At 37.2% G+C, this 15,455-nt stretch overlaps 1 protein-coding gene across 1 annotated transcript in view; it reads right to left on the reverse strand.

The window, feature by feature from the left end:
- The window catches only part of Cwf19l2 (CWF19 like cell cycle control factor 2), a 79,540-nt gene that overhangs the window by 40,816 nt on the left and 23,269 nt on the right, over nt 1–15,455 (reverse strand). The window contains exons 7-8 of the mRNA XM_052189191.1: nt 12,929–13,044; nt 10,943–11,592 (exon numbers count right to left, since the gene is read on the reverse strand). Coding sequence (XP_052045151.1) covers nt 10,943–11,592; nt 12,929–13,044 — 766 coding nt within the window. The remainder of the gene's footprint in view (nt 1–10,942; nt 11,593–12,928; nt 13,045–15,455) is intronic.

Here is a 15,455-nt window from a genome sequence, read left to right on the forward strand (position 1 = left end):
TGGAGTAGCCATTCAAATATCGAATAAAACTGACTTTCAAACTAAAGTTATCAAAAAAGATAAGGATACTTCATACTCATCAAAGGAAAAATATACCAAGAAGAACTCTCAGTCCTGAACATCTACACTCCAAATTCAAGGGCACCCACATTCATAAAAGAAACTTAACTAATGCTCAAAGCACACATTGTACCTCACATAATAATAGTGGGAAACTTCAGTAATTTACTCTCATCAATGGACAGATCACGGAAACAGAAACTAAACAGAGAAACAGTGACAATACCAGAAGCTATTAACCAAATGGACTTAACAGTTATCTATAGAACATTTTATCCTAAAACAAAAGAATATACCTTCTTCTCAACACCTCATAGTACCGTCTCCAAAACAGGCCTCACCAGATACAAGATGACTGAAATAATCCCATGTATCTTGTCAGATCATCATGGATTAAGGCTAATCTTCAATAACAACAAAAACAATACAAAGCCCACATACACATGGAAGCTGAAGAACACTCTACTCAATGACAACTTGGTCGAGAGAGAGAGAGAGAGAGAGAGAGAGAGAGAGAGAGAGAGAGAGAGAGAGAGAGAGAGAAGAAGAAGAAGAAGAAGAAGAAGAAGGAGGAGGAGGAGGAGGAGGAGGAGGAGGAGGAGGAGGAGGGAGGGAGGGAGGGAGAGAGGGGGGAGGGAAGGGAGGGAGGGAGAGAGGGGGGAGGGAAGGAAGGGAGGGAAGGAGAGAGGGAGAGAGAGAAAGAGAGAGAGAGAGAGTTAGACTTTTTAGAAGTTGATGCAAATGAAGCCAAACATACCCAAACCTATGGGACACAATGAAAGCAGTCCTATAAGAGGAAAACTCATAGCTCTGAGTTGAGTCCAAAAAGAAACTGCAGAGAGCATATACTACCAGCTTGACAGCACATCTGAAAGCTTAGAACAAAAAGAAGCAAATATACGCAAGAAGAGTAGAAGTCAGGAAATAATCAAACTCAGGGTTAAAAATCAACCAAGTAGAAACAAAAAGAACTATACCAAGAATCAACCAATCCAGAGGCTGGTTCTTTGAGAAAATCAACAAGATAGATAAACCCTTACCAGACTAACCAGGGAGCACAGAAACCGTATCAAAATTAACAAAATCAGAAATTAAAAAGGAGACATAACAACAGAAACCAAGGAAATCTAAAAAATCATCAGATCCTACTACAAAAGTCTATACTCAACACAACTGCAAAATCTGGATGACACGGACAATTTCCTAGACAGATACCAGGTAGCAAAGTTAGATTATGATCAGATAAACGATGTAAACAGCCCCATAACACCTAATGAAATACAAGCAGTCAGCAGTAGTTCCCCAACCAAGAAAAGTCCAGGACCAGATGGGTTTAGTGCAGAGTTCTATCAGACCTTCAATGAAAACCCTAATACCAATAATATATTATATAATAATATAATTATATATAATATAATTATATAATAATATAAATATAATAATATAATTATATAATATTGTATTATAATAATATAATTATATAATAGTACAAATTCCAAACTATACCAAGAACACATCAAAACTATTATCCATCATGATCAAGTGGGCTTCATCCCAGGGATGAATGGATGAAGCCCACTTGATTCAATATAAATGATTGAATATAAAGAAATCCATCAATGTAATCCACTATATAAACAAACTCGAGAAAAAAAACCACATGATCATTTCAATAGACACTGAGAAAGCATTTGACAAAATTTGATACCCCTTCATGATAAAAGACTTGGAAAGATCAGAAAATCAAGGCCCATACCTAAACATAGTAAAAGCAATATACAGCAAACCAGTAGCCAATATAAAGTAAACGGAGAGAAACTTGAAGCAATCTCACTAAAATCAGAGACTAGACAAGGCTGTCCACTCTCTCCCTAGCTGTTCAATATAGTACTTGAATCCTAGCCAGAGCAATCAGACAACAAAAAGAGGTCAAAGGGATACAAATTGGAAAGGAAGAAGTCAAAATATCACTATTTGCAGATAATATGATAGGATACTTAAGTGACCCCAAAAATTCCACCAGAGAACTCCTAAACTTGATAAACAACTTCATCAAAGGGGCTGAATATAAAATTAACTCAGACAAAACAGTGTCCTTCCTCTACTCAAAGGATAAATAGGCTGAGAAAGAAATTTGAGAAATAATTCTTCACAATAGTCAGAAATAACATAAAATACCTTGGTGTGACTAACAAAGGAAGTAAAAGATTTGTATGACAAGAACTTCAAGTCTCTTAAGAGAGAAATCAAAGACCTCAGAAGATGGAAAGATCTCCCATGCTGATGGATTGGCAGGGCTAATATAGTAAAAAATGGTCATCTTGCTGAAAGCAATCTACAGATTCAATGCAATCTCCATCAAAATTCCAACTCAATTCTTCATAGAGCTAGAGAGAGGGATTTGCAAACTCATCTAGAAAAACAAAAAAACCCAGAATAGTGAAAAACTATTCTCAACAATAAAAGAACTTCTGGGGGAATCACCATCCCTTACCTCAAGCTGTACTACAACAGAGCAATGGTGATTAAAAACTGCATGGTATTGGTACAGTGACAAGCAGGTAATCCAATGGAATAGAATTGAAGACCGAGAAATAAACCCACACACCTATGGTCAGTTGATCTTTGACAAAGAAGCTGAAACCATCCAGTGGAAAGACAGCATTTTCAACAAATGTGCCAGTTCAACTAACAGTCAACATGTAGAATGATGCAAATTGATGCATTCTTTTTTTTTCTATATTCTTTGTTTATATTCCAAATGATTTTCCCTTTCCCGATTCCCCCCTCCCCCTAAGTCCCGAACCCACACACCTATGGTCACTTGATCTTCAACAAAGGAGCTGAAAACATCCAGTGGAAAAAAAGATAGCCTTTTCAACAAATAGTGCTGGTTCAATTAGAGGTCAGCATGCAGAAGAATGCGGAATTGATCCATTCTTATCTCCTTGTACTAAGCTAAACTCCAAGTGGATCAAGGACCTCCACATAAAACCTGACACACTGAAACTCACAGAAAAGAAACTGGGGAAGACCCTGGAGGACATGGGCATAGGGGAAAAGTTCTTGAACAGAACACCAATAGCTTATGCTCTAGGATCAAGAATTGACAAATGGAACTTCATAAAATTACAAAGTTTTTGTAAGGCAAGGGACACTGTCAAAAGGACAAAACAGCAATCAACAAACTGGGACAAGATCTTCACCAACCCTACATCTGACAGAGGGTTAATATCCAATATATACAAAGAACTCAAGAAGTCAGAACCCAAAGAACCAAATAACCCTATTTAAAAAATGGGGTACAAACCTAAACAAAGAATTTTCTCCTGAAGAACTTCGGATGGCTGAGAAACACCTTAAGAAATCATTTATCATTAGGGAAATGTAAATCAAAACAACCCTGAGATTCCACCTCACACCAGTCAGAGTGGCTAAAATTAAAAACTCAGGAGACAGCAGGTATTGGCGAGGATGTGGAAAAAGAGGAACACTCCTCCACTGCTGGTGGTATTGCAAGATGGTACAACCACTCTAGAAATCAGTCTGGCGGTTCCTCAGAAAACTGGGAACATCACTTCTGGAGGATCCTGCTATACCATTCCTGGGCATAAACCCAGAGGATTCCCCACCATGTAATAAGGCTCGAGTATGTTCATAGCAGCCTTATTCATAATAGCCAGAAGCTGGAAAGAACCCAGATGTCCCTCAATGGAGGAATGGATACAGAAAATGTGGTATTATTTACACAATGGAATACTACTCACCAATTAAAAACAATGAATTCATGAAATTCATAGGCAAATGGTTGGAACTGGAAAATATCATACTAAGTGTGGTAACACAATCACAAAAGAACACACATGCAATGCAGTCACTGATAAGTGGATATTAGCCCAGAAGCTCAGAATACCCAAAATTGATCCATTCTTCTCTCCCTGTACAAACCTCAAGTCCAAGTGGATCAAGGACCTCCATATAAAACCAGATACACTGAATCAAATAGAAGAGAAGTGGGTAAGATCCTGTAGCACATGAGCACAGGGGGAAATTTTCTGAACAGATCACTAATAGCTCACGCTCTAAGATCAAGAATTGACAAATGGGACCTCATAAAATTGCAAAGCTTCTATAAGGCAAAGGATACTGTCAATAGGACAAAACAGCAACCAACAAATTCAGAAAACATCTTTACCAATCCTACATCAGATAGAGGGTTAATTAATATCCAATATATACAAAGAACTCAAGAAGTTAGACACTAGAGAATAAAATAACCCTAGTAAAAAATAGGGTACACAGCTAAACAAAGAATTCTCAACTGAGAAATACCGGATGGCTGAAAAACATGTAAAGAAATGTTCAACATCCTTAATCTCAGGGAAATGCAAATCAAAACAACCCTGATATTCTACCTCACACCAGTCAGAATGGCTAAGATCAAAACCTCAGGAGGCAGAAGATGATGGAGAGGATGTGTAGAAATAGGAGCAGTACTCCACAATTGCTGGTGAGATTGCAAGTTGGTACAATCACCCTGATAATCAGTCTAGTGGTTCCTCAGAATATTGGACATAGTACTTACTACCTAAGGACCCAGCTATACTACTCCTGGGCATACACCCAGAAGATGCTCCAACATGTAATAAGGACACATGCTCCACTATGTTCATAGCAGCCTTATTTGGAAGGCTGAAAGAAGCCGGGAAGAACCCAGATGTCCCTAAACAGAGGAATGGATACAGAAAATGTAGTACATTTACACAATGGAATACTACTCAGCTATAAAAAATGATGAATTCTTTTACTTCTGAGCATGGAGGTGAGATCTCCACTTCTCTCTGGAGGGGAACAGCTAGGAGCACACAGGGCATATGATCAGTGGAGCAGCTGGAACAGAGGTTTTGGTGCTGCCATTTGCACCAGGGAGCCAGGCAGCTCCACAGCCTTCTGTGCACAGAACCTGATAGAAGAGAGTTGGTCTTCCAAGAGTACTAACACAGGCTTACAGGCCCACAGGAGGGACTAGCTCCAGACTGAGACAGGAAGAACAACTAACACCAGTAATAACCTGATTGTGAAAGGCAAGCTCAAGAACACTACTAAAAGAAACCAAGGCTATTTGGCAACATCAGAATCCAGTTCTCCCACCACAGCAAGTCCTGGACACCCCAACATGCCGGAAAAGGAAGATTTGAACTTCTCATCTCATGATGCTGATAGACGACTTTAAGAAGGACATAAATAACTCCCTTAAAGAAACAGGAGAACATTGGTCAACAGGTAAAAGCCCTTAAAGAGGAAACACAAAATTCCCTTAAAGAATTACAGGAAAACACAAATAATTAAGTGAAGGAACTGAACAAAACCATCCGGAATCTAAAAGTGGAAGTAGAAACAATAAAGAAATCACAATGTGAGACATCTCTGGAGATAGAAAACCTTGGAAAGAATTCAGGAGTCATAGATGCAACCATCAACAACAGAATACAAGAGATAGAAGAAAGACTCTCAGGTGCTAAAGATATCATAGAAAACACTGACTCAACAGTCAAAGAAAATGCAAAATGCAAGAAGCATGTAACCCAAAACATCCAGGAAATTCAGGATACAATGAGAAGACCAAACCTAAGGACTATAGGTATTCACAATTTAAAGAGTCAGTAAATATCTTCAACAAAATTAGAGAAGAAAACTTCCCTAACCTAAAGAAAGAGGTGCCCATGAATATACAAGAAGCCTTCAGAACTCCAAACAGACTGGACCAGAACAGAAATTCCTCCCAGCACATAATAATCAAAGCACCAAATGCACTAAACAAAGAAAGAATATTAAAAGCAGTAAGGGAAAAGGACAAGTAACTTATAATGGCAGACCTATCAGAATTACACCAGACTTCTCACCAGAGAAGATGAAAGCTAGAAGATTCTGGGCAGACCTCATACAAACCCTAAGAGAACACAAATGCCAGCCCAGGCTACTATACCCAGCAAAATTCTCAATCACCATAGATGGTTATATTCCATGATAAAACCAAATTTATACAACATGTTTCCACAACATGTTCCTACAATGGATGATAGATGGAAAACACCAATATAAGGAGGACAACTACTCCCTAGAAAAAGCAAGATAGTAATCTTTCAACAAACAAAAAAGATAACCACCAAACATAAAAATAACAGGAAGTAACAATCACTATTCCTTAATATCTCTTAACATCAATGGAAACAATTGCCCAATAAAAAGACATAGACTAGTAGACTGGATATGTAAACATGACCCAGCAATTTACTACATACAGGAAACATACCACAGTGTCAACGACAAACACTACCTCGGAGTAAAAGACTCCAAAAAATATTTTCCAAGCAAATGGTTCCAGGAAACGAGCTGGAGTAGCCATGCTAACATTGGATAAAACTGATTTTCAACCAAAAGTCATCAAAAAAGACACGGAAGGACACTTCATACTCATCAAAAGAAAAATACACCAAGAAGAACTCTCAATTCTGAACATATATGCTCCAAAGGCAAGGGAACCCTCATTAGTAAAAGATACTTTACTAAAGCTTAAAGCACACACTGCACCTCACACAATAATTGTGGGTGACTTCAACACCACACTCTCATCAATGGACAGATCAGAGAAGCACAAACTAAACAGAGACACAGAAAAACTAACAGAAATTTTAGACAAAATGGATTTAACAGATATCTATAGAACATTTCATCCTAAATCAAAAGCATATACCTTCTTTTCAGCACCTCATGGTACCTTCTCCAAAACTGACCATATAATTGGTCACAAAACAGATCTCAACAGATATAAGAAGAATAAAATAATCTCACGCCTTCTATCAAATCACTATGCAGTAAGAATGGTCTTCAATAGCAACAAAAACAACAGAAGACCATACACATGGAAGCTGAAAAATGTTCTACTCTATGATACCTTAGTTAAGGAAGAAATAAGGAAAGAAATCAAAGACTTTTTAGAATTTAATGAAAATGAAGGCACAACATACCCAAATTGATGGGACACAATGAAAGCAGTGCTAAGAGGAAAACTCATAGCTCAGAGTGCCTCCAAAAAGAAGCTGGAGAGAGCACACACTAGCAGCTTAATAGCACACCTGAAAGCTCTAGAACAGAAAGAAGCTAATACACCCAAGAGAAGTAGAAGGCAGGAAATTATCAAACTCAGGACTGAAATTAATCAAGTAGAAAAAAAAAAAAAACTATACAAAGGATCAACAAAAACAGGAGCTGGTTCTTTGAGAAAATCAACAAGATAAACTTCTATCCAGACTAACCAAAGGGCACAGAGACAGTATCCAAATTAACAAACTCAGAAATGAAAAGGGAGATAAAACAACAGAAACTGAGGAAATTAAAAAAAAAATTATCAGATTCAACTACAAAAGCCTATAATCAACACAACTGGAAAATCTGGATGAAATGGACAATTTCCTAGACAGATACCAAATATCAAAGTTAAACCAGGATCAGATAGACCATCTAAATGGTCCCATAACCCCTAAAGAAATAGAAGTGGTCACTGACAGGCTCACAACCAATAAAAGCCAAGGACCAGATGGTTTTAGTGCAGAATTCTATTAGACTTTCAAAGAAGACCTAATACCAATACTCTTCAAAATATTCCACAAAATAGAAACAGAAGGAACATTATGCAACTCATTCTATGAAGCCACAATTTCGCCGATACCAAACTCACACAAAGATCCAACAAAAAAAGAGAACTTTAGACCAATTTCCCTCATGAATATTGATGCAAAATTACTCATCAAAATTCTTGCCAACCAAATCCAAGAACACATCAAAACGATCATTCACCATGATCAAGTAGGCTTCATCTCAGGGATGCAGGGATGGTTCAATATATGGAAATCCATCAATGTAATTCACTATATAAACAAACTCAAAGGAAAAAAAAAACACATAGTCATTTCATTGGATGCTGAAAAAGCATGTGACAAAATCCAATACCCCTTCATGATAAAAGTCTTGGAAAGATCAGGAATTCAAGGCCCATACCTAAACATAGTAAAAGCAATATACACCAAACCAGTAGCCAACATCAAACTAAATGGAGAGAAACTTGAAGCAATCCCACTAAACTAAGGGACAAGACAAAGCTGCCCTCTCTCTCCATATTTATTCCAAAAAGTACTTGAAGTTCTAGCTAGAGCAATTAGACAACATAAGGAGGTCAAAGGGAAACAAATTGGAAAGAAGAAGTCAGACTATCACTATTTGCAGATGATATGATAGTCTACTTAAGTGACCCAAAAACCTCCACCAGAGAACTCCTACAGCTGATAAAGAACTTCAGCAATATGGCTGGATATAAAATTAACTCAAACAAATCAAAACTTCCTATATTCAGGCTGAGAAAGAAATTAGGGAAATGACACCCTTCACAATAGTCACAAATAATAATACTTACCTTGGTGTGACTCTAACCAAGCAAGTGAAAGATCTATATGACAAGAACTTCAAGTCTCTGAAGAAAGAAATTGAAGAAGACATCAAAAGATGTCCCATGATCCTGGATTGGGAGATTAATGAAGTAAAAATGGCCATCTTGCCAAAAGCAATATACAGATCCAATCAAAATTCCAACTCAATTCTTCATAGAATTAGAAAAAGCAATTCTCAAATTCATCTGGAATAACAGAAAACCCAGGATAGCTAAAGCTCTTCTCAACAGTAAAAGAACTTCTGGGGGAATCAGTATGCTGGACTTCAAGCAATACTACAGAGCAATAGTGTTAAAAACTGCATGGTATTGGTACAGTGACAGGCAGGTAGATCAATGGAATAGAACTGAAGACCCAGAAATGAACCCACAAACCTATGGTCACTTGATCTTTGAAAAAGGAGCTGAAAACATCCAGTGGAAAATAGCCTTTCAGAAAATGGTGCTGGTTCAACTGGCGGTCAGCATACAGAAGAATGCAAATCAATCGATTCTTAGTCCCTTGTATAAAGCTCAAGTCCAAGTGGATCAAGGACCTCCACATAAAACCAGACACACTAAAACTAATAGAAAAGAAACTGGGGAAGAGCCTTGAGCACATGGGCACAGAGGAAATTTCCTGAACAGAACACCAATAGCTTATGCTCTAAGATCAAGAATTGACAAATGGAACCTCATAAAATTACAGTTTCTGTAAGGCAAAAGACACTGTCAGTAGGACAAAACGGCAGCCAACAAATTGGTAAAAGATCTTCACCAACCCTACATCCGACAGAGGGATAATATCCAAGATATACAAAGAACTCAAGAAGTTGGAGTTCAGAGAACCAAAAAACCTTATTAAAAAATAGGGTACAGAGCTAAACAGGGAATTCTCAACTGAGGAAAACTGAATGGCTGAGAAGCACTTTAAGAAATGTTCAACATCTTTAGTCATCAGGGAAATGCAAATCAAAACAACACTGAGATTTCACCTCACACCAGTCAGAATGGCCAAGATCAAAAACTCAGGGGACAGCAAATGCTGGAGAGGATATGGAAAAAGAGAAACACTCCTCCACTGCTGGTGGGATTGCAAGCTGGTACAACCACTCTGGAAATCAGTCTAATACTACCAGAGGATCCTGCTATACCACTCCTGGGCATATACCCAGAGGATTCTCCAGCATGTAATAAGGACACATGTTCCACTGTGTTCACAGCAGCCCTATTTATAATAGCCAGAAGCTGGAAAGAACCCAAATGTCCCTCCATGGAGGAAAGGATATAGAAAATGTGGTATATTTACACAATGGAATACTACTCAGCTATTAAAAAGAATGAATTCATGAAATTCTTAGGCAACTGGGTGGAACTGTAAAATATCATCCTGAGTGAGGTAACCCAACAATCACAAAAGAATACACATGGTATTCACTCACTGATAAGTGGATATTAGCCCAGAAGCTTAGAATATGCAAGACACAATTCACATATCAAATGAAGCTCAAGAAGAAGGAAGAACAAAGTATGGATACTCCAGCCCTTCTTAGAGGGGGGAACAAAATTCCCACAGAAGGAGATAGAGGGAAAGTGTGGAGCAGAGTCTTAGCAAAAGACCATCCAGAGACTGCCCCACCTAGGGATCCATCCCATATACAGCTATAAAACCCAGACACTACCGTGGATGCCCACAAGTGCTTGCTGACCAGAGCCAGATATAGCTGTCACCTGGGAGGCCCTGTTAGTGCATGACAAATACAGAGGGGGCCACTCTCACCCAGATGTTGAACTGAGCACCGGGTCCCCAATGAAGGAACTAGAGAAAGGACCCAAGGAGCTGAACGGGTTTGCAGCGCCATAGGAGGAACAACAATATGAGCCACCCAGTACTCCCAGATCTTCCAGGGACAAAACCATCAACCAAAAAGTGCACATGGAGTTACCCATGGCTCCAGATGCATAGGCAGCAGAGGATGGCCTTGTTGGACATCAAAGGGAGGGGAACCCCTGGTCTGGGGAAGGCTGGATGCCACAGTGTAGGGGAATGCCAGGACAGGGAAGCAGGAGAGAGTTGATTGGGGAAGAGGGGGAGGGGAGATAGGTTATGAGACTTTGTGGGTGGGGGGACCAGGAAAGAGGACATTTGAAATTTAAATAAAGAATATATCCAATAAAGAAAAAAAAACAAAAAACAAAAAACAAATGCACACTACTATGCCAGCTATCTAGCTGTTTCCCCAGACCTTTTCACTATTTTAATAATCATTTAAGTGGATGTTTCTCCTTACCTTTTGGACATATTTTTCTACCTCCAACATATCCACCCTTAATGACAAAATCAAGGTTTGCTCCCATCCCACTCAAGAACCTATGTGAAAACACATAAGCATAAAATACCTAGCAATTGTCAATGTTGTGTCTTGCAGATGTCCTCTTCCTGGCTGATCACCCCTCACACTCTCAGACTGTAACTGTTCTCTTCTATCCCCTGAAGAGTGCTGACTGGCATTGTAGTTCCAGGTTTCCAATGGCTTTTGATCTGAAGGCTTCCTGTCTTCTTGTCGCCCACCAGATCTACTCTGGGATGTTGAACTTTCTTCACTGTTCTCTGTGGGTTTTCGAAAATCACAATGCAAAGAAGCCTGAGCTACTAATGGAGAATGTGAAGTAGATGATTCAAAATTTCTCCTCTTGTGAAATGACAGTTCATCTTCATCAGAGGGCCGCAAGAATTTAGATTTCAAATTTTCAGAAGATTCTCGGCTTTTTCTTCGGGCAGATTCCCTTCCCCAGGTTCCTATGGCCCCAGATTCCTTCCCTGTGTTGGGACCACTGAACACAGAGGTACTGCTGTTTGCAGGCTCCATTTCCGGGTGTCCGTCCTCTGAGAGACTGTTACATTTCACTAAGTCTGACGTGACACTGGTTTGACTACACTCTGCTCTATTCGAATACGCAGACTTTCTCCTCTGTTCCCATCCATAGTCTTCTCTTTTGTATGCAATTTTTTCAGCTTCTTTTAATTTTGACTGAAATATCTCCATTGACTATAAGGGAAAATAATAATATACCTACATGATACACTGTTAAATAGTACAATAAAAATTCCCAACTAAAATATAGAATGATAAAAATCATAATGCACTACTTTCTAACACAATACTTTATATAATAAGTAGATAAAAAATAATTAAATCAAAAAGATTTCAAAAAGAGAGGCACTATACAAGAGTGTCACACAGACACAATAAATACAACCTTTAAAAAGTCATAATTAATTCATTCTGGTAACTAAAGATTCAAGCGGTTATACTGTACTGCAAAAACTATAGATCCTTGTCAATAGAAAAAACTGTTTAAAATTAAGAAAAACTAATAATTGGAGGTAGGGAGAGTTCGGGTATAATGAATTAAATAAATTCTTAAAAATCAAATTGACTAAGAAATTCTCCACAGTTTAGTAAACAGATACATGTTTTGATTTTTTTTTAAAAAAAGATAGATGGCATTTAATTCTAGAGAACCTCATAACTACGTGTTAGTACTTCTAGATATAAAGATAAGAGAAAAACATGAAAAAAAAAGATTCAACCCAACTGATTTTGTTGCACAGAAAGGCTCATTCAAGCAGCCTTTAAGGTAGCAGTAGAAAAAGAAAGACTTGCAAATTAAGATTCAAAATAAAAATCTTTGCAAAAACTGGACAGGGAAGGAGTATGTGACTGGGAGCATATTTATAGATAGGATATACAGGCATAGCATTACCTGAAATGAAAGGACATTAAAATGGCTTAAAAATATATGCGGAAGCACAGTCACATTGCCAGAATGCTAAATATATGAAACTCTTCAGTCTACTAAGATGTCAACAATCCTTTTTCCTAAAGGCATACTACAGAGATTCCCCCGTATTATTTATATTTCCTTCCAATGAGAAAAGAGCTACTTTTACACTAAACATATGCATATTTTACATTTTACACACTTGGGTTTTACATTCATTATGTTAATCTTAAAATACTGTAGGCTAGGCTGGCAAAATAGATAAATGGCTAACCACAGTTGCCACCAAGCTTGATGACTTGAGTTCAATTCCTAGGATGCACATGGTAGAAGACAGCAACATGATGAAAGGACAAAACTGGCTCCCATGAATTGTCCTCTTAAATTTCACATGGTCCCTTTAGCATGCACACATTCTTCCATACACACACAAAATAATAAATGTAAAAACATTTCCAAGTAATAGCCTTACATAATCACAAGCAGGAAGTTATTTAAAAGAATATCAGTTTAAAATGTTTCATGACTCCAAACAAAGACACTTAGTTTTTCAAGTAAGTATGAAAGCAATATATATCTCCTTAAAACACAAATACTTACCCCATATTTTTCAGCTACAATATCTTCAAAATTTCTGTTCTCTCTTTGAGCTTGTTCCTTCATTCTTTGACAAGACTTTCTTAGCCAGCTTAATCCGCCATCCTCTACTCCTGTAGCTAAATTCCAACAATAAGCATTAGTCATATATAATGGGTGGTTACTGTACAATTAATATTTACTATTTTTATCATATTTTAAAGTATAAAATTATACTTTCCTTGAATATTTAAAAGTTATAACCACAACCAAAATTCACTGTTTATTTAAATGTAGCTACTTTTGTAAGCTACAAAGGCTTGTCATGATAAAAAGAGAAATAAAACTAACTGTAAGTAAATACCATTTAAAAGAACAAGCATAAAATTATACAAGAAAGGCATGGAGAAATCAAAGAAGTGAAGGATCATTTGTTTAGTGAGATAGGATCTTATTATGCAACCTTGCACTCTATGCGCATTGTATAGACCAGGCTGGCCTTGGACTCAAAGGCATGCCTGCCTCTGCCTCCTAAATCCTAGAATTAAAAGGATGTGCCACCATGCTCAGCTTAAGTTTTATTTTGAACTAGAAGGTCATGGAAAAAAAACATAGAATGAGCTCAAGACAATGAGTCAGATTTATTTTAAAATATATAATGGGATTGGCACTCCCAGAAATAGGGAATTAATGTGCACAGAGGAGAAAAATATCTGAGAAACAACACAAAGTATAAATAAGGAAGTTATAGAAGATAATGCCATTAAGATAAACCTTAGTGGTGCTTAGCAACTATGAATATATGAATGCCTTTAATGAACACACTCTCGCACGTGTGTCTCATATTTTTAATCTATACAAAGAAATTTAATTGATTACTTAATTAATATGTTGTTCCTGATTTTCTTGCCCCAATGAGGACTGTTTTCAATCCCTCCAGCTCTAGAGCCAAGAAACACATACAAGCTCCTAATGACATATACAAGAATCTCCATAACAAAACAGCCTATGTAATACTTCAAACATGGAAATGCTCATCACCAGAGAGGGATTATGACCTGTTCTTAAATGGAATAATTTACAGTAAAGAATGAATAAATAAGTAAGCTGCAGCTTTTCACAACACTATGGAAGTATTCAAATTGCAGACAAAAGAATCAAAGAGACAAAGGGTTCCACTTTGGCAATGAAAAATAGGACTTGTTAGTCTCCAGTGACAGTTACTAGAAAGGAACAAGAACATTTCCAGGGTGTTAAACCAGATGCTTCTTCAACTGGGTGCAGATTTACCATGTCACTCTATGACAATCTTCACTGTGCTCCTACTTTTTAATTTATGTCAGACTTTGATAAGAGGCTGAAGAAGGTCTGGAGAGATGGCTCAGGGTCAAAAGCATATGCTGCTCTAATAGATGACCCAAGAGTTCAGTTCCCACACCCCCATCAGTTAGCTCACTAATGTCTATAACTCTAGCTCCACATCTGACATATCTGGCCGACACAGGCACCTGCAACTCATATTCCCATGGCATCCCAACTCCACATATTCACATAACTAAAAATAACTTTTAAAAATGTTTTTAAAGTTTAAAGAGAAAACTAATAGCAAAACAGACCTTTAAATTATATTCAATGTCATTGTATTATTTTATTCAAATTCAACATTAACTAAGCAATGTCTTCTAATATAATATGGCCTTTCTTTACAGATATTAAACACTTTCTGATTCGAGCTCAGAGAGCTAGTGATGCCACTTCTCATTCAAAAGGTTTATTTCATTTCTGTTCTTTTTTATTTTTAAATTATATATGTAAACTATATAGAGTAAGCACTCAAGGAACTTAGCACAGACCTGCAGTTAGCAGGATGATGCGCAAACATCTCCCAGCAATTAATGTCTTTATTAAAGTCCCAGCTACATAATTAGATCAATGAGTCCAGAGAAGCATGTATGAGATTAATAAAATAAGAATTATGTTCTCATGGAAAATGCCCTCAACTGTCACTAACATATTAGCAGTCCTGAAAGAAATATAGAAGAACAAAAATAATCTGTGGTGTATGTGAAGGAAACCTAACAGGAATAAAAATCCAACCAATGCAATACAAACTTAAATCCTAACTTTAGGAATCAAATTTAATATTGTAAAGAAAACAGAACAATTCATAGCAGCATCCTCCGATTCAACTAACATGTTTTTAATGAATATTATCACTCATGAAAACTGTTAAACACAGTATGATCAAAAACCATGAGTAAGCATGGTTCTAGCCCTTTGTACCAAAAAAAGATGTCATTATTACAATAAACTCTGTGGTATAACACATTTAATATATAACTATATCCCAAATCTGGTTTTTATAAGTCTAGAATTACATTTTAATTTCATGGTTCTAACAAGTTATACTGTAATAAACAAAACATAACCAAAAGGACCCCAGAAATTTCTCCTATTTCTTTCAAAAGACAAATTAGTAGAGAAATACCAAAAAAGAAAAAAAAAGGTGAGCATCGGGAATCCTAGACTGCAGTCTCCTGCTACTACTAAA

Source organism: Apodemus sylvaticus, chromosome 7, assembly GCF_947179515.1.
Source record: "Apodemus sylvaticus chromosome 7, mApoSyl1.1, whole genome shotgun sequence".
Taxonomy (NCBI): Eukaryota; Metazoa; Chordata; class Mammalia; order Rodentia; family Muridae; genus Apodemus; species Apodemus sylvaticus.